This window comes from Thermobia domestica, chromosome 13 (genome assembly GCF_964235325.1).
Source record: "Thermobia domestica chromosome 13, izTheDome1.hap1.1, whole genome shotgun sequence".
NCBI classification, from domain to species: Eukaryota; Metazoa; Arthropoda; class Insecta; order Zygentoma; family Lepismatidae; genus Thermobia; species Thermobia domestica.
In genome coordinates, this window is record NC_137466.1 from 219,434,209 (window position 1) to 219,454,960 (window position 20,752).

General features: G+C 36.2%; 1 protein-coding gene across 4 annotated transcripts in view; it reads left to right on the top strand.

Annotated features, from left to right (window-relative positions):
* Gyf (GIGYF family protein Gyf) overlaps positions 1–20,752 on the top strand; it is a 112,001-nt gene that overhangs the window by 11,894 nt on the left and 79,355 nt on the right. For all 4 annotated transcript variants that reach the window (XM_081737397.1, XM_081737399.1, XM_081737398.1 and 1 more), the window contains exons 2-5: positions 7,846–7,895; positions 9,747–9,963; positions 13,235–13,474; positions 20,025–20,190. In XM_081737397.1, coding sequence (XP_081593523.1) covers positions 7,846–7,895; positions 9,747–9,963; positions 13,235–13,474; positions 20,025–20,190 — 673 coding nt within the window. The remainder of the gene's footprint in view (positions 1–7,845; positions 7,896–9,746; positions 9,964–13,234; positions 13,475–20,024; positions 20,191–20,752) is intronic.

The following is a 20,752-nucleotide window of genomic DNA, read 5'->3' on the forward strand; positions in this document are numbered from 1 at the left end:
CTTACTTGTTAGATATAAAAGTTTGGTTGCAATTACTTGTTAGCTGTAATTTTCATCAGTGAATTAAATAAAGATGATATTTCAGTACATAGTTTTTCATCTATGTTATGTGTTCTACCAGACACAGTTGTTAGTTCCAATGGAGTCACCTTTCGCACTATTTTCTTAGCAGGCACCCAGGCAGTATCACTTTTGGAAAGTTGAAACGCAGTTCTTGGTCCAGAAGGGTGAAAGAAATGTACCAATACATCATTATTGTCTTGGCTTTTGTCTTCAATTTTGCCAAGCCACCACTTGTCATCATATATACATGCAAGATAGTCATCCTTCTTAAAAGACGTTACAGTTGTAAATAGTATTGAAGTTTGATGGTCATCAAAACTTGAGCATGTAGAAGTTACATAACATCTCATTTGATTATCACTTATGGGGACGTATCTGTGATAGCTCCTGGTTCCTTTCACTGGTAGACAACATTCAAATCTCTCAGAAAGTTTTGTTTCCATTTGCTCAATGTCAGATGAAGATACAAATAGATATTGAATTCCAGTAATGTTATCTCGACAATATTTGAACATATCTTGTGGAGTCAGAATGTGTTCAGTGTAAGGTCTTTGTAGTGAAGCTCGTGTAACTATTCGTTTTGTGGTACCCCCAATACCATCGCAAGAATTCTTCCCGTGTGATGAGGCAAATAAATTCCACTCTGCTTTTAAACCAAAATCATTTTCGTGTTGGCAGACATTAATGAAGTTTTTCTTATTTTTGTAATGGCTGTTTGCCCCATCGCTAAAATAAATTACTGTTTCAACATTAGGTATTATTCTCTTTATTTCCCTGATTAGGTGATGTTGAAAAGAGTACACAGTTGTGGTATTGTGATCACGATGGTCACTAATCACACAAATAGATTTGCAACATACTTTGTCGTCCTTTTTGAAGTAGACGACAAAGGGATGGAGAGTCGCTTGAGTATTAGTCCAATGAAAACTTTGAATTTCATCCTGTACGGTAAATGTATAGTTTTCGGCAAAGTCACCGATTACTAAACAACGGGTTTCTGTCAGGCGTTCTTTTGTTTCCTTGAAGTGTCGAGCTTGGGATTTTGAGATATAGTGATGGGATTTTAAAAGCACAAGCTTATCAATAAGAGAATGTAAAAACTCCTCACTGGGCATTACTTGTGTTATGAGCTCAGCTCTATCGGTTTGTACCCACTGTTTAAAAACTACCTCGTCAGGCATTGTGTCAAGTTCACTTTGAAAGGTATAAAGTAGGGTTTCTGGTCCAGGACATTTTTCACAGGAGTCGAGCATGCATTGTTCATTCTCAATGTCACAAACCATGCAAGAGATAAGGTCTTTATAATTTGCATTCAGTTTTGCTCCTTTGATCATGAGCTTTGTGTTTTGATGGTGCTTACAAACGCACACACTATGTGTACCTGAGGAACCGGGAAGTATGCACCACTTTGGTCTCAGAGCACAAAACATAGAGCGACCAATCTTGTGATCAGGGTATTTCTGTTTGTAGAGGCTATAGAGCTCATTGAGTGAGAGAAGAATTAATCTTTTCTGCTTATGCACCTTAACATTGTCGATTACAGTTGACACACTCTCTTTTTTACCAGGACATAGGCGACTATTTTCATCATCCTCGTAAAATTCTGCAACACAATTTTTAACATCTTCACTAATTTCGTTGCCTTTTCTTTTTGAAAGATGTGGTAAAATAGCTTGTTCCTTTGTTAGCTGTCTAGTTAACTTCACCATGTATTCAGATGTACCAGATTCCTCAATTATTTTTAGCTTTGACCATGATTGTGGCAAGAGACTAATTATTTTAATTTTATCTTCTTTATTAGAAACTTTAAATTTGTCTTTTAGTTTGGTAATAAGTATATCATACTCACTCTCTACATTATCTGTACTACTTTGACTCGGGGCGTCTAAATCACAATGGAAAGAATCTTCCAGTTTTCGCTTAACAGCACTTGTAATTTTGTCAGTTTTTCTTTGTAAAGCTGATAGTCGCTGTTCTGTGTTAAGCTTACTTATTTTGCACAAAGGAGACAATTCCAAACTTTCACAAATGGATTCTACTTTATGCAAAGGGCTACCATCAACTAATTCAAAAGGCTTAGGACGAAAATCATGGTCATTTTCAACACTATCCCCCTCCTCTTCAATTGGTTTCTCAACAAATATTTTTGTTGCACAGGTTGGACATAGAGCTTGTCCAGGAATTAAGTTGATATCTACATTTTTACTCTTGGAAAGGTGATCCATACGTATTTTACGCAAACCATTTTTAACTGGTTTTTTGTGGCAACCAAATGGATCACAACATTTTTTCCCAAAAATGTGGTTGTATTTGTCTAAATATTTATCTTTGTGGTAATGGCAAATATTAGTAATTTCATTGGAAAGTCTTAATTTTAGCAAACATTGTTCTTCAGCTGGCAAGTCACTCACCCGAATTAATTCTTGAGGCACTTCTTTCTTGTAATGCTGTTTATGGCACTGTTCACTTATTAGTTCACCCACAAAACAACTCATATTTAATTTTCATTAAGGTACTTCACTTCATAGCAATAGCAATCCAAGTTTAAAACACATTAACAGTACATGATCACTTGTCAAAGAACTATCACCAACTGAACTTCACCTGTGTCCAAGCAATGAATGTGAGGCGGGGGTGGGGTGGAGTTCATGTCTCTACTTGCAGAGACATGTAAGAACATGCAGGCTGTATAGACAATTGCAGAGTTGTGACTACAGTCTACTCCTCTTCTATTTCATCTGTAATGTATTTAATAACATTAATTAAATATTTTATAAATATAAAACTAAATGCATATATATTTTTACAGTACGCGTACATTTTATATCAATGCATATATATACAACAGATGTAATAAAATACTTTTTCTTTAACATAAGCGTTTTAACTTACTGCTATTTTTATTTGGAAATGTACCATTATTTTTCTGGTTAACAAATTATTTTAACTTAAAATTAGGCCTTATGAATGAGTATCGTGTTTTAAATTTCAAATATAAGCTATTTGTTAATGTAATGATTTAATAAAGTCCTTGTTTGCTAACTTAGCGCTGCACGAGCGAGAAAGAGGGTGGCGTTTTTAACTGAAATTCAATGCTGTATATCTCTAAATGTAGTTGAGTCTCAGTCATACTTTTTTTGTGAGATATTACTATTTGTACAAAGAACATTCTGTCAAATTTTCACTTGTTTTCATTCAGTCCCTTTTTAGTTACAGGCCCTAGAAAATTGATATTTAAGGGCTTTCGGCCATTTTTGAAAAGCTCTAGAAAAAAACGGACAGCATTCTCAGAGCTAAATCCTCTTTGGGAGGTAGTTATATAAGTATTCAACACAGAAATAAAGTATTAGTGGTGAGTCTCTTTTCCTTCATGAATCCTTAAGGTCTTCAAGAGTGCCGATTGATGATTGTCTTCACAGTTTTTGCATAACAAGTTTGACTGACTTTCTTGCACAAAATTACCATTAATTTCATCTTAACTTGAAGTTCATTTCATGCTGAACACATTGGTGTTTTAATTATTCTGATATCTTGAAAAATAGCTTGGCAATTTAACTTTCCGCAAACCTTGTTTTTTACTAAATTTCAACCAATCGCCATTTTGAAAATAGCTGCCGAAATAAAACTATGACTTGTAAAATTTTTTCAAATGGTTTTCTTTTATTGTCTACCCATAGAGAACTCATATAAAAAAAATCGGGCAAATCAATAATGTTAAGCAACAATTTTTTTTTTTTGGGGGTGATTTGAAATGGATTGACCCGGATACTTATGCCATGTTCTCCATTATCCTGCCTGAATGTTATTCAAACGAACATTATAAGACAATACTGTGATGCTGCATGTCAGTAAAGGAAAGCGCAATATATTTGATATAGAATAGAAGGGACCTGAGTCCAAACATGTGGGGCCCGAATTCTTGGGTTTCGGGCCACGAGACCGATTTCTAACATCACCGCTGTGCTCAGAGAACTTTTTTACCAACGCCACAACTCGTGTTTCCAACTCCATGTGTAACACGGTTTTCCTACTGTAGGAGAATTTTCATGGAATATTCTCCATGTTCTTAGCCAAGAGTTACCAAGACATTACAAAGCTGCGGGAATTAACAGGGCATTCGATTGGGACAATTTCTTTTTAACGTATATATAAAGTACATGGGAAATGGTGAACCCCAATGAAAGCGCACCACTCTTTTTTTTCAAATCTTTATTTTTTAACTTCGGATTTTTATTTTATATTTTTACCTGTTTTCAAAACTCGGGTAGAAGGTCGTCTCCATTGCTGATGCAATCAAAGTTCGAATCGATAAAGAGGAAAAGGGGATAGCAAGATGGGGTTTCTAATTCGGTATACCTAACAATAGTGCACGAATATTAACGGGGGCCAATTTGCGAATACTGGGGAGGGTAACATTAAAAATAATATAATTTGATGCGTGTGTTAGGTGGAATAATTCATCCTAAGGAAATGTATGGATTACACATGTCATATGGGTCTTTAATACGAAGAGGTCCCCGAAGCAAACAGGTCACCCGTTTTTTTCTTCATTTTGAGAGGGTGACTCCTAACTGCCGTTAGTAGAAAAAAATATTTTAGGCTGTAATGCTAATATATCGTAGTAATGTTCCAATTTAATTAATGTTTAAGAAGTCAACAAGATATTATTTCTTATCAAACTCATCGTGCTTTATCAGAAATGTTTTAAAACTGTTTCTCTAAACTTCTGAGTTTTCAAAATATTACTTTCTTTTTTCTCACCTCCATAAATGGATGGTTACCCAATGTTCATCATACATCATGTAAACAAATCTACAAAGATAGACTATTATTTTACACAATAAAATTAAGTTTATTATAATGTATTCACTCATTTGTTTATACCACTCATGAAAATTAAATTCCTCATAATTTTGAAGATGGAATCGTATTATATTCAGATCTCTTTCAATATAAACAGTCGCTGCTTTGAAGGCGCATGTACGATTCATTGCAAAGATTTCAGACTGCAGAAAATAAAGAAAGCGAAATAATACTGGCTATAGAAACGCACACACAATTTTACATTTCGTGGGGGCGGGGGTTTAGCCATCCAAGTCTCCAGCTAAGTGTTCATTCCTTAAAGGGCAGTCCAGACTCCAGACCAACTCGATATTCATCAAGGCCCTTAAGCATCATTCTCCGGGTGGACCCTTGTACTCCCAGTCCGCCTCTGATGTAGCCCCGGTGCTAACAAGAGACTCTTAACTTTCAACCAACTTCCACTCGTAATACATCATTGATTAACATTCTTGTGATAATAGATGTAAATGTGTCATTTCTCTTGGATACACCTAACATTTAAGTGATGTAACTTTGTCACAACCCTCACTTTTAAACACACTTCGTTTATATGGATTGCGGTGATGGTTGAGCAGGAATCTCAAGAATGGACATGTATGGCTGATCAGGAAGGGAGTCAGTAACATTGTGCATAACGCACCTGCAAGGAAACACGAAATTAGGTTCGATTTCTAGCCCATTCTCTAATTTTTTGCAATCTGAGTTTCACGGACACCAGAAATTCATAGGATTTGAGTTAAATTTGATCTTAACGTTAACAGAGTAAGAGTAGTTACGAAATACTCGTAACCGGAAAACTTCAAATAAACAATGAAACCTACGTTTATAACTTAAATATTGAGTCATAATGTACATTAGTCATCTGTCATATTAAGGCATATTACAGGTTGGATTACGTTTAAGAAAATGTTCGGTACTTTAATGACGTGGTTTTGTAATCCAATCATCTTGGAGGCGAGATGGTGGGGAACGATTTACACTGTTACATGATGGTCTGTGCAGCCGTGATAGCCTCGGCACTGCATAACAGACATTTGATCATGTCTGTAGTAAGAGAGGTGTTGCAGTGTGGATTCGTGAGTGCGTTGGTGGTTGAAACTGGAAGAACTCTCGGATTTTCAAATAGACCTAATTGTGAGTGCGCATTTACTTGAAACAAGTTTATCTAACGTGTAAGAGTGACAGCTTGTTACACGGATCACGAGGAACGGTATCGAAGAAGATAGTCCCATTCAGAACTCGTGGCAAGATATTATCAAAGAAGAGGAATAGCCTAGGTGAAAGGTACATTCAAACATTTAAGAAAATGTTGCAAAAAACCGTAGAGTTAATGCGGCAGAACTTAGTCAACATTTGGAACGAACGACCTATTCACACAGTCACAGGCCGCCAAGAGTTCCTAGTCTCAACATCATCCGATTTCGAAACCTCTGATCACCACCACCAATGCCGGTAGCTTGAAAAAGATAGATCGCTGTAATCTCGTTCGGTACGTTACCTTTCTCCTTGCTTCCAGCAACAAGCCGGGTTTATGTAAGGCTTTGGTTTTGTGCTGGTGTTAGCTACAATTTTATTGTATTCCGGTGGCTGTTATTCTCGAAGGATGAATTCTACTAGTGGTTATGTAGACAGATGCATGCTCTTGTGTCCTAATAACGATGCACTCTTCGAAGATGGTGGTGCGCCAACCAGTAATATACACTATCAAACGTATTGAAGCGAGGTTAGAGAGGCATCACGATAAACTTGAAAAACATTTTGGAAGACTTGATCATACTTCTTAATCGTTATTGAAAATCTTTTGTCAGTTTTATGACATGGATTTCGGTGCAATTTTTTCTTATAGTTCATGCAACTGAGAGTCGCGTTGCATAGAGTAAATAAAACGATTCAGTATTATTTGTATGGATTCTGCGTCGGATACAAGCTATAGACGGGGCACTGTGTCTCAGTAATAGAGCACTTACTTCTGCTGTGAGAGGTCTTTGGTTCGTTTCTAGGTCATGTAAAGTCGTGGTGAATATCGTCATGTCCGTGGAGTGCTCCCACATCCTCATTTCGATAACCATTCACTCTCGTTACTCAGTTGTCTCCTTTATCTGAAAGGGCGCACTCATTGGAGGTTAAAAAGAATATAAACCGTACTGTTGACTAAAGTTAGTTCCTCGCCATTTTAATGAGGAAAGTTGTATTTTCTGAACGTGTTTCCATTATGGCATTACCAGCCATTGTCCTGAAACCTTTGATAAAGACGGTTCTATCTGTGTTGATCTTTTTTCGTTTAGTAGCAGTTCTTGCGAGAGCATGCCATCATCATTCGAAAATATACAAATGCCAGCTGTTTCCACTGACTTCCTTTTACGTGGACTGCTGTTATGCTTCGTTGTACTGATGAGGAGCGGAAGAAAGTAGTAGTACTTCCTTATTTTTGACCACCAGATATACAACTAGCCGAAAGGTGTAATACATGGTGGCCCAAAAGTAGGTATGTACTCGTGCTTTGATCAAGTATAACATTCTAGCTTATGGGTTTATTTGCTTCGGCTCTTCCGAACATAAGATGTAAGTAAAAACTCATTAAGAACAACTAATAAAGAAACTAAGTCTTCCTGATGGATAACTATAAGAAATGGTATAAAATGTAGAAGCTGATCAGTACGGTACTGTATACCTACTTCTGGGCCACCCTCTAGTATTTATGGTACCAGCTACGAAATAGGTGTGTAAATAGAAGAGATGCTAAATTCTCAGCATATTCAGAAGGATAAGTAACTGAAAAAATAAAGTATATTAATTGAATAATGTGCATATTACAGTGTTTAACTTTCCAAGTTTCATATGGCCTAAGTATTAAGAATAGAAAATCTTTTATGAGTTCGTTAACTATAAAACTGTAATATCAAAACTACAATAGGCATTATTTGTCTTCCTTCTTTTCAGATATCGCTATTCAAAATGACTGATACTGCCTTGAAGTTTGGACCTGAATGGTGAGTTAGGTACATTAATTGTGTAAACAAATAATATATTTTTATTTGTGTATAAGTAATTTACAGAAAAGTCACTTGTGCTTTTATTTGATTACGAGTTTCGTAATGTACTGAGAATTAAGAAGTTTCATTTTGTCAAAGAAAATTACTGAATGTGGTTCTTTTCAGTTGGAAGTTATTAGTGAAAATGAATAGGAATGTACTTTGTTATGAATAGGAATACTTCAGAACAGTTAGCGCTATTTTACTTCAACAAAAGATAACAACTCTGATACCTAAACATGATTATTTATAACATGGATCAAACTCAGATCTGGCAGTTACCTAGATAGAATGCTATGATAATAGATAACTTAACGTGATTCACTTCTTGCATCATATAGTGTCCATTGCAACTGCAGGAAAACTGTAAGTTTCAATACAAAGACAGCGGGGTTAGTGTGTAGGATATTTGGTTCGTGGTAAAGATGCAAGTCGACTATCTATGAATCTCACTACATTAGAACCAAAAATCTTAAACCAAATCTGAATGAATGGAATTTGGGTAAAAGCTGGGATTATGTTACCAACAGTTTCACTCAAAAATGTAACTTAGACGACGTATATCTTACTTGCTTGTATGAGAATACAAGTGTTCAAAGCTATCCTCCCGGGAGCAGCTGGACTTGGGGAGATGTAAGGTACCACGGTGATGCGAGTTCTTTCCAGACAGTAATTACACTTGTACTTCCGTGAAGATGTTATAATTTATATGCATTGAATGTTGATTTGTTAGTTACCTGAGTTCTTGGCGTAACTTTCTTTCAGCATACATTGTGATATACGAAGGGAACTGCAGAGTTCTCGAAACTGTATCACAGGATAAATATAAAGCAGAACACTAGTTTTATTATTAAGGTAATAATGATATACCGGACATTTTCCTTATTACTTTGCAGGAACAACAGTTTATCCCATCCCTCTTTTCTTCTTACAACACGAAATCATTTAATTCTTGTATTTTGGAGAATAAATTGGAAACTTTTCAAAAACCAAAGAAAGTTGGTCATATCTTTTTCCAGTGTCAACAATTGGTTTATGATTTCAAAGCTTGTAAAACACCTCGAGTAACTTCGAACAACAAAGTATTTTAGCCAGGGATTAATATTATATATGTTATTGTCGAAATACAATAATCTCCTATATCTGTTTGTCGAAATATATATAACAAATGTCTCAAAAAAAATTAAAATAATAATGTAAAATTTTAAATTTATATTATGTAACAAAACAATATAATTTAAGAAATCATAATATATTTTCCAAATAGCCATATATATATATATAGAGCCGCGGATCCAGGATATGATCAAGGGAGGGGCTAAACCATAGTTTGCCGCTTTATCCAGAGTAAAGAAACTAGGATTGAAGCCCATTTTATCTAGTGTATACCTGAGCGTCAAGGGAAGGCTATAGCCCTTATAGCTGTCCCCTTGGATCCTGTATATATAAAATGTTCTTTTCACGGATTTATCACTTACAGTTTTAATATCAACTGAAAGTTCATCTTTGAGCACTTCCGCATCTACAGATCGGTACAAGAGGATATAATTTAGATATTTTGTTATCTGAGATTTTCAGGTAACTAAGTACGACCTACCAAATAGACAAGAGTGTCTGTTGAAACTGTATAGAATAATTTTACCAAGACGTTATCTTTAGTAAGTTCTTTCTTTTGTCTCCTTATGTGTAGTATTCCTGGTATGTCATGTCAGAAGTCTCAGGTAAATTACACCAAAAGCATTATACATACATAAGGTTTATTGAACTAAAAGTATTGTAAAGAACTACATGAAACATATTTTTATGTAGGCTCCGCGCCCTCTCCGAGGGTAACCATGGGGGTTCTCCGCCGCCAAGTCCAGGGCCGCGCTATCAACTGGCGGAGCATCGCTACGGGAGAGAGGAGATGCTGGCGCTCTTTGATCGAACAGTTCCTGCTCCGGAGCCTCTTCGGAGCTTCCCCTCTCTCTACGTGGAGAAACTCCAGCAACCGCTGGCTCTCATTCAAATGACGGAGGAGGAAACGGTAAGCAGCGTTATTGCTCTTAACGTAATTTTGCACCTAACAGAATTTAACTGTTTCCTTTGAATTAACATTGAAATTATAAACATGTATAAAAATATATATAGTGGTTTTGATTGGCTGTAAGATTGACATATTGGCCTCGTTGTTTTTTAAATTTGTAAAGTTCTAGTAACGGTTACTTCTTTTATTAAAAGAAGAAAAAAGTAGTTCTCATCAGATTGGAAAATAAGGTCAGAGTCAATATTAATTACAAAACTCTAATTTTTTTTTCAACATTTCAACACTTTTGGAAGCGGAATATATATAGAAAATTTAAAAAATGTCATAAAATAGCCATTCTACAAAGTGCAACTACAACTATGTTAAAATATTTGGTAAGTACTTTTTCCATGATTTATTATAAAGGAGTATTAATACTACTCGTTTTACTTACGTTTTTCTTTAAAAACTGAAAGTAGAATCTTTTAAATGCAAAGTGGATAGGCACGTTACTTTAATATAATGTAATTAAATAAATGAATTAAGGTTCCTTTCATTGGAAATTCCGATTGGGTCACGTTTAAGTTCAATTCGACGTTTTATGCTCTGAAGCATCGATCACAACACACTGCTGATGCCATAAAGATAAATGTTGAATGGCCTTGACTTCTGTGCCAATATTGGCAAATACATTTTCTGAGCAATAAGTGAAACTGATCTAAAGTATGACCAAAAATAAGTGTTTATATTACTCTCGGCCCAGTTATGATCTAATACTAAAATATGGTTCAAATGTACATACTTTTATATGACCAATACAGATCGTATTTTATGTTCACGAAAATCAGAAAAAAAATTAATATTTAATTAGTTATGTAAAACAGTGCCAGGATAAAAAATATGATAGAAATTCGAGCCTTAGTAATAACTAGAGGCCGGAATTAATGGCTAAATAAAAACCCCAAAACAAGTAGTAAAATTGCGAAATAAAAAGCTAAAAATGACAAATATAACAAACAAACAATATATAAGAGCTTCTGGGTAAAAAAAAGAAAAGTAAATCCTAAAATATTTAGAAGCCTGTAATTGGTGTACCAATAGCCTATAATTGGTGTTCTAATCGAATAAAAAATATGATTTCTAAGAAATAAAATTTTCATTTTGCAGCTAGTACTTAAAATTTCTGGAAACTTTCAAATTGCACAGCCCGTAAGGGATGACATCTAACCACTTACTCATCGTTCTTCAGTGGTAACAACGAAACGCAAAAACACGTTACCTTATTCACACGCAGTTCTGCTAGCAGTTTAGAAAACATTCAAAGTACAAGAAATATTAAAATGAAATTGTTTTACACTATGTAACCAGTTTATTTTTACTTAAGATTCCTATTTCATATTTTCGTTCTCTATCATAAACTTTTAAACGAAAAACTTTGTCTCGTATTAGAAAGAATTAGCTTTAGATGTGAAAATGATCTTTCTACATCTACAGATATCAATGGAGCATACTAGAAACAAGCAATTTGGGAAAGATTCATGTGATTGTCAGCAGTTACATCAGGATCACCTTCCATAATACTAGCATTGTTCTTTAATTTTCACAAATCTGAATTAGCACTTACATCACCATTATACTTTCGATGAATGTACGCTCCCTTGTTACTCGGTGCAATAGTCAGATCATAGCATTATTGGTGGGTTTTCAGAGAATTAGATAAAGTATTTTCTTTCTTCTTTCAAAAGCTTCTGATAATAGCGTGTGGCAGCTTTGAAAAATGTTTTCGAATGAAGGTTATATCCTTTTTCAAGGAATTATTTTTAAGCACACTTTCAGCAATCATAATTGAAGACCCATCCTCGTCATCAAAAGTATCAATGATTCTTTTGATGGATTCAAAGTTCGTAACATAATTGAGAACAACTGTAATCTATGTAACCCATCGCATTACAACAGCCTGTGGTTGGAGCGGAAATTCAAGGGCTAATTAACAAAAGAGGAAGCTTTCAGTAATATCTTTTAAATACCTGTTTTACGTTTGACGCAAGATGATCAATCGAGAAAATGAGAACATACTTCCTTTGCAATTCTGTGTAGTGCGTGTGCCAGACAGATGACATACAGCATACTTGGGAATAGAACCTTAAGGGCTTTTGCTGCGCTTTTCATGTATACAGCTCCATCTGTGATAAAAGAACCCTGTCGTGTTTACGCATTCTGACCACAGAATAGTCAGTGATTTTGTGAAAGATGTGCAATTGCCATAACATTTACTTTTTCCTGAACTTTTGGTGCAGTCAAATATGTTTCTGTACCTTCTTCCCCTTTGCAGCATCAGGAATGAAACGGCATATGCATGTTTCATCACGTGAAATTCATAAATTTTTGTCATCAATACTTTTACGGATATCGTCAGTAGTTCTGTTGTACGTGCTATTAATATGTTTTTCCCCAAAGACGATTCACTTTAAACTTTTTGTTTTGTGTATTTTTTCAAGAATGTTTCTAAAGGTTTTTCTTTTTAAACTTCCATAAAGGAATGTCCGCGTTAATCAGAGCTTCATATGGATCATTCGCAAAATTGTTAGTATGCGAAGCGGGATTCGTGAATGTTGCAAGAAGATTCTGAATCTTTTCACCAGCTGATTTATGTATGGTTGCAGATTTGTGTGTTGCAGTACTTACATGGTGTGTGACAAAATAACGCTTCTCAGCGAAAACCGCAGTTTCATATAATTTGTAAAACAGTACAGAACTATCTGTTGAAAACACACTACACTCAAACTCACTCACGAATTTTTTCCATCTTTTTCCTAGAAAGACCTTGTTTCGGCATCTTAAAACACTCAAATGCACATCAACAGCAGCTATGTTACGCACGTCAGCGACTCACAATAACCGCCTATACTTGGCTATTTCTTTAAAGTAAGCATCTTCGTTTATATTGTCATTCAAAATTCCAAGAAGATGCCCCCTAACGGCAAAGGACTGCAGTTATTATTAGACACTGCGTTCTCTTGTCCAGATAAGAGCGAGCCAAACCTTTGGTATGCTGTCATTTAGGCGTAAATTTTAAAATTGCACTCTTCCTTAAAAGATGAAAATTGCTATTTATGGCATTTTACCATTAATTCTGGGCTTTAGAAATAACATATTATAAGAGTTGATGAAACGCAAAATACATCTTCCTTATATTATGAAAGAAATGTCGCTGACACAAGAATAATTTAAAGAAATATTAATGTAATTAGTACATAAAACATTAGTATGATGATGATTGTTTCTGTTGTAGCGCATGTGGCAGCGGGGAATCAACAGTGATGCTGTGCTTCGACTAACAGGAAAGGGGCCAGCCCAGGGACCAAGGGAGCGAGGAAGGGGTGGCAGCGTGGACAGAGGAAGAGGTCGGGGTGGTCGTGGCACTGGATTCTATTCCCGAGGGTTGAGCTTCGAGGAGGACGGGGAGATTCGAAGGGAAGGTGGACCTCCTGGAGGCTTCACACGGGGTTCAAGGATCTTCGATAGGTCTCAGGTAAGAAGTTTGAAGCATTTGATAATTGCGTCTCTAAGAAAATTCCTGCTATGTACAGTTTTACTTATTAATTTTGAACCTATATACAGTTATGTTCTAAATATATGTTCTGATTGATATTTCTTTTTATAAATGCACTGATTGTGGTGCGTTTTATTCCCTTCGTAAAAGAGATTGTACTTTAAATAAGCTAAAGCGAAAACAAGTTGGGTTTGTCAGTTCGTTAAACAATTATGGTTATCAAAGGTTTTGTCAAAAAATGTGATTTCTCAACTTTTCTGTGTACATAGTTACGTATGAAATATGCATAATTCTAAATGAATTTTTATACATTTAGCAATACTTCCTGTAAACTTCTTTATGTCCGAATGCATCTGTCAGGAATAGAAAGAAGCATTTGGTCATTTATGTCACGTATGTGTGTTAAACCTTAGTATATTTCTCAGAATGGGCTGGATTATGCTGTTCGTCACTAGGTGTAATGCTGTTACAGATCTAACAAAATTATGCTAGTGACCATGCAGGGGCAAATACCTTTATTCTGTGACTTTAAAAGGAACATTCTGCAATATACAGGGTGTTTCAAAACAACACCGACACGTTTGGGAGGCGATTCCTGACACCAAGATAAGACAAAAAGTATAGACCATCCTGGGTGCACAAATGCTTCCTTTCGGAGTTATAGGCTGAAGAAAACATGATAAAATGAACTTTAATGGTGCATAGCTCCAATACTGTGGAACCTACCGTAGTCGCGTCAAGACTTCACTTAGAAACGAGTATGTTACCTGTCCAAGTATCAGAATCCTGTGGTACTTCCGCAACAATTTTTATAGAAGTAGTTGGAGAGTACTTCAAATTATATAAAACTTCCTCTATAAAAATTGCTTCGTGAGTACCTTAGGATTCTGAAACATGTATTTTTGGATAACGCACATATTAGTTCCTAAGTGAAATCTTGACCCGACTACGGTAGTTCCTATAATTTTAAACCTATGGACCTTTAAAGTTCATTTTTTCATGTTTTCGGCCCAGCCTATAACTCCGAAAGGAAGCATTTGTGCACCCAAGTTGGTCTATACTTTTTGTCTTGTCTTGGTGTCAGGAATCATCTCCCAAACGTTGTCGGTGTTGTTTTGAAACACCCTATATATACGGAATTTGAAGGATCCACAGCGGATAAACTTACCCTACACTGATGATATCAAATTTGATTCTGAAAATACAACACTAGAAAATGAGCCTTTTTGCCTTGTCTGCTCGTAGTCAAAAACTTCCTCAAAAGTTAATCGAAGTTGACACGTCAATGTTCCTGCTATTAATGATCAATCTCGTATACACCATGTTACTGTTAGCGCCTCTAACATCGTTGGGAAGGTGGAGAAAAGGTATACATTCGTGCCATATGAGGTAATATAAGTGAACAGTGTATCTAATCTGGAAGTGTGAAATTCTCTTTGAGCAGTAAACGGGAAGGATTTCAACATCCTGTCTCAACTGATAGAAGTGGGTATTGTATGGCAATCATAAACGATCTCAAGGTTCTGTCAGAAAAGCGATTAAAAGTCAGGGGAGAGTTTCAAGTTCGTCGGATGCTTTTGTTTTGATAAATGAAAAACAATTAAAAATGACAAATATGTTTAATATATTTTCAAAATTCTCTGCACATAATCCTATTATGAATAATTGATTGTGCGATGAATCGGTGAACTGGAGTATATGTAACCTATTATTCACTTGCACTGCTTATTTAGTGGCTCTCCAGCTCGTTGAGGAAAGCTTATGGTCGTCACAGGATTCACAAAAGTTCCTGTGAAGTTCTGTGATATCCGCTACTTGGAAAATGCAGTTTTGTTTTCAGAAGGCATTGTAAATTTGTAATTACGTAATCAAATTTCTACAACTAAATCTGCCAAACATGAGACTTATAGAAACCCTGAAGAAGGCTCCAGGTGATACATTTATAAAGTGCACAAAATTGTAGTAATTGAATGCGTAGGTTTCAAAATTCAAGACCAAGGACCCCATTCGTTTTTGACTGTAGGGAAACTTTTACAAGATCTCATGATTCGTTGTGTGAAACCAACTGCTGAAATATACAAATACAGGGCTATTAAGTGTTAATGCAGTAGAAGCAGATCATCTTATTGTGAGCAGAAATGTTGGCATTGGATTTACTGCCTGACGTTTTCTCGCACAAATAGGAACAGAGACCAAGAAATAACAGAAATGGGAATTTTTATGACTAATTTCTGTGATTATCAAATTTAAACAGAGCAATCTTTAGGGTACAAAGCAGTGAAAGATCTGTCTTCGTTAAATCCTAAGGTAATTCAGGATTTATCCCATGCAAGTTCTCTCTTCTTACAAACGAATTTCATTCATCTGTCATCATAGATGAAGTGCTTGAAAACACTGGGAAGAAATACATCTGTTTCTCCAGTCTGAATTCAACAGAACTTCAAGAAATCTTCCCGAGTTCTGACAAATTAGGACTTGACGCTGCTTACAAGTTTCTGGCTAACACTGAAAAATACAAAAAAATAATAAAATAAAAGTTTAGATTGGGCTGTCATTCTCGCACCGAAATACAACGGTCTGAAGAGAGTTTTCCGTCAATGAAAAATGTACATCAAAGGACTATTGTAGCACAAGGGGATATTCATAACCATGTGCAAGAGGAGGTATGAACACGAGCAAATCACCAAAAAGACTACTTACGTGAAAGGCTCTAGGAGACGCTACGAAGAGTATTGCACCACCAGAAGGAAGAAATGTGGAGAAGAAAATTTTGGATGCACAACTAAGAGACTTGAAGCAACAGAGGATACGTTTGAAAAGGGAAAGGCCTCTTTCACATTATCTGGCGATTTGCCGGATCCGGTTCCGGCCCCTTTCATATTATCCGGCGTTTTGCTGTGGATGAAAAATATGCAAGCAGGGTTGCTGTGCAACTGAAGAAACAAAACTCAGTGACTCTTATCGTGTTGTGGTGGTTGTAATGGACAGACGCAAAATGTGTTTTCTACTCGCCTTGTTAAGACACAGGCAGAAAAAAAAAAAAAAAAAAAACGTCAGACACACATACGGGCCTGTTTGTTACCGAATGAGAGAACATGTCACATATAGAAAATATGTGCACTTTTTATTAGAGAAGCGGTATTTTGGAAGACATTTTTCTATACTGTTTCCACAATTGATAAACTTGGGCAAAATAACAGCCCGGTTCTGGATATTTAAAATACCGTTCCGGTATTCAACTGTTGTGACTGAGAAAATCAGGCTAAAGTCCTCTCGGGATAGTATACCGTTGAGGTCTATCCGAGAATCTCAAGCCAACATTCAGCCACTGACCCCAAGACTGGTATGTAGGCATTATTATTGTTATTACTAGCTGTTATGCCCGTTCTTCGCACGGGTCAGATAAAATATCATTGTAAACAAACTGAACAATGAGAGAAGAATTAAGAAACATTTCTAAAATTAGATACATTTTGTGTGAATATATATCCAACAACGTACGTGTTTTCATTGGGAAGGCGGATGGGTGCTGAATTTGAACGTAAACACTATCGGGAGTATCAATATACATCTGAGCGACCTCGATAAATATGAATTCGACACAGATATTGGTCATTTTCTACTACTTTTACATGTCCCGGTAAACGCCCCCTGAGACCTCCCTGGTTCGAATTGTGAAAAAATCGCCTCTGGTCTTCAGCCGATACCGCAAAAAACTATGAATGTGACACTAACATCTGTCATTTTCTACTACTTTTACATAGAAAGTAAACGCCTCTGTGATCCTCTGGTTCCAATTTTGAAAAAACAACGCCTCTGGCTTCCAGTCGACGGGGTCTGTATTTGGAAGTCAACGCCTTGGGAGAATCACCATTCATCTCAGCGACAGCGAAAACTATTGATTTGACACTAATATTGGTCATTTTCGATTATTTTTACATGTCTCGCAATTCTCCAGCCCGGTGACTCCCGGCCCGCATACAATGGTGGCTGAATTTGAAAATCATTGCTAATGAAAGTATCACCATTTATCTCAGAGACCGCGAAAACTGTGAATTTCACACTAATATCGGTCATTGTGGATTATTTTTACATGTCTCGGTGATCTCCTGGCCCAAGTTCCTTAGCTGATGGGGATTATACGTGAAAGTAAACGCTATCTTGAGTTTCACCATTGAGCTCAGTGACCCCGAAAGCTATGAATTTGACATTAATATCGGTCATTTTCGATTATTTTCACATGTCTCGAAATTCCTCCCCCCCCCCTTCCTTTGGTGATCCCCGGCCCGCATACAAATGGTGGCTGAAGTCATCGCTAATGGTAGTGTTACCATTGATCTCAGCGACCGCGAAAACTATGGATTTGACACTAATATCGGTCATTTTCTACTACTTTTACATGTCCTGGTAAACGCCCTCCTGAGACCTCCTGGTTCGAATTTTGAAAAAAAAACGCATCGGTTTGATCTGGAGCCTGGACCAAGGTACCCGTGACCAAATTTTGGTAACTTTCGGTCCACTCGTATGGTCCCTAGGCCGCACAAAGACAGACAGAGACACACAAACTCTTTATTTTATTTATATTAGATTATTATTATTATTATTATTATTATTATTATTATTATTATTATTATTATTATACTATTTCGAGTTTATTCTTTTGTTTTAAGTGTTCCGACTATTGAGTCAAGTCTCTTTAAAGCATTGCTCTAGTCTCTGAATTCAGAGGACTATTCAAGAAATTACAGCCAGATAATTATAAAATATATAAAGTACGGTATATTTATCAAATATCATATCATGAATTCTCTCTTGCTTTGCGTACCAAAATAGTACATAAATATATAGCAAAAGAATGTATTGCTGAAATATTTGATAGTGTATATTTCAATTTTGGGTCACCACAAATTTATAGAAGGTCATTTGTCCAGTGCTACACAGACATCTCCCAATCTTCTATTACATAGAAAAATAATAATTTATATTGATTTCGACACTTGGGTAGTATTGGTCGTTTTCAATTAATTTTACATGTCATCTTTCCCCATATGTTGTATATACAGGTTTGGTTAATTACTTTAGATGTACTGGGCTAGAACATAACCACATACACAAACACACTCCATATAACACACAAAACCACACGCTCCCATATTATAGCAGCCACTTTCTGCTCTTTCCTGGCAACACTTGCTTCCTCCCCCAACACCCATCCGGTAGTTTGCCGCGTATATGTGAAGAGCGTCATTGCTTGTAATGTCCCGCTTGGCTATACACGGCGATTTGCCGCGCCGGATTCTAGCAGGGAGATCCGGCTGTTTTTGCTCGCCTGATGAATGTCCGGCGACCGCCGCACATATGTAAAGAGCTTCATTGCTTGCAATGTCTTTCTACCTCGTCCGGCAATTCGCCGGAACCGGATCCGGCAAATCGCCGGATAATGTGAAAGGGACAAAAGTGATCCTACACTAAATGAGATCAAGAAGAAAAGGTTTTCCTGGACGCAAATTTGAGTGCGCGAAGATCAGTATTTGGTCACGATTTTGCGTTAATCTTGTTACTAATTATAGTTTAATAGTTTCAATTCAAATAAACTGCTGTTTTCCTTTTTATGTTTGAAAGTTTTGCTCATATTTATACATATTTTATGTAGAGATATGCAATCTTATTTGTATATGATTGTGAAGTATTTTTAAAAAATGGAAAAAAAAGTATTGACATATGTAAATATAAGCAGTCAGAAAAAAAAATGCTAAAGAGAAGTTGCGAATTTTACGAAATTTCAGTTTGTCATGCTCTAGAATATACACTGTACGATATGAAATGTTGAATATGTTCGACAGTGTTCGATGATAGATCCGCTGATCATTATGAATGGCCGGCTTTTCAATGGTGGTGACCAATGGCGCCGATTTCTCTGTAACTTTGGAGGAGGGGGGGGGACATTCAGATGTATGTTTGATTGCAGACAAGGATCAAAGAAGGCATACATGAGTATTTTAAGAAATTGAATTCAAATTATGCCAAATATTGTATTTTTATAAAAATGGATATAACAATATATATAACAATAAAAAATATACATATTCATAAAAATACATGGGGCTCACATGAACACTCCCTCCCCCCAGGATTGGCGCCCTTGGTGGTGACATCCTGTTTGCTTGATGCTGTTACTGGCCGTTTAATTATAAGAATTCTAATACGTTAGGCCTGATTCGTTGTGACTTATACACGGTGAGATTTGGGACACTAACGCCACCTCGTGTGCAAAAGGCTATATACACTTTTTAGACTACCTGATATAATACACGTGGGTTATATTAGCATTATGTCTGGTTTTAAGCCAAAAACACAGTTTGATTTTTGATTTTTAGAAAACTGTGACCTGTTTTATCAACGCAGTAAATGTTAAAGGTATAATGTTAGTAAATTAATTTTATTGGTATCCGGAATATGTAATTGGTTAATGAAAGCAAGGTGTTATTTCTAAAAGAAACTATATATTTTTTTTTTTTTTAATTTTCAGAGCGCTCAAGACAGAGGCTGGGGAGAACGCAATGGGGTGGATCCCGGGGACTGGAATGGCTCAACCAGTCCCCGGAAGGACTTTGCGAGGGGGTTGGCGGATAATTGGAGAAGGAATCGAGGGGACGACGATGATGGGTGGAGACAAAATCGTTCAGAGAAATGGGGTAAGTACTGGCTGTCGTAAAACATTATCACCCATAAATAGAAAAAAGACTTTACCAATTGAAAGCTGTTTCAAAAGTGATAAAGGCAGCTGTTGAAATAGTGGTTTTATTCTTATTGTGTTTCACATACTTTCTTCAGCCGAATCAGACACGAGCTGGAATGATGTCTGGAGTATTAAAATATTGTTTCCGTGCGAATATAGTATATAATCGGTAAGTGATGTTCATGATATATTTTTAGGATTGTAATATTTCTAGTAGAAGTAAACGAAAACTGCATCCGCTAGTATTCTTTCATATTGTGAAATTTTTTCAAATATACGTTATTGATAATAATCTTGAATAAACATTAGTCGGACGGCTAACGGGTCTTTCTAAGGAAGGGAATTTAAGGTTGGTGTAAACGGATAGTTTTGCCGATAGATGTCACTACAGTCTTCGTATAATATATTTTTTACTTTTCAGGAAAATTAAAAAAAAATTTCTTACAAATTCCAATCTAGAGACTTCAGATTTTTGGGGAAGGATCTGAATAACATATCAAAGCCAACAATCCTTGCCG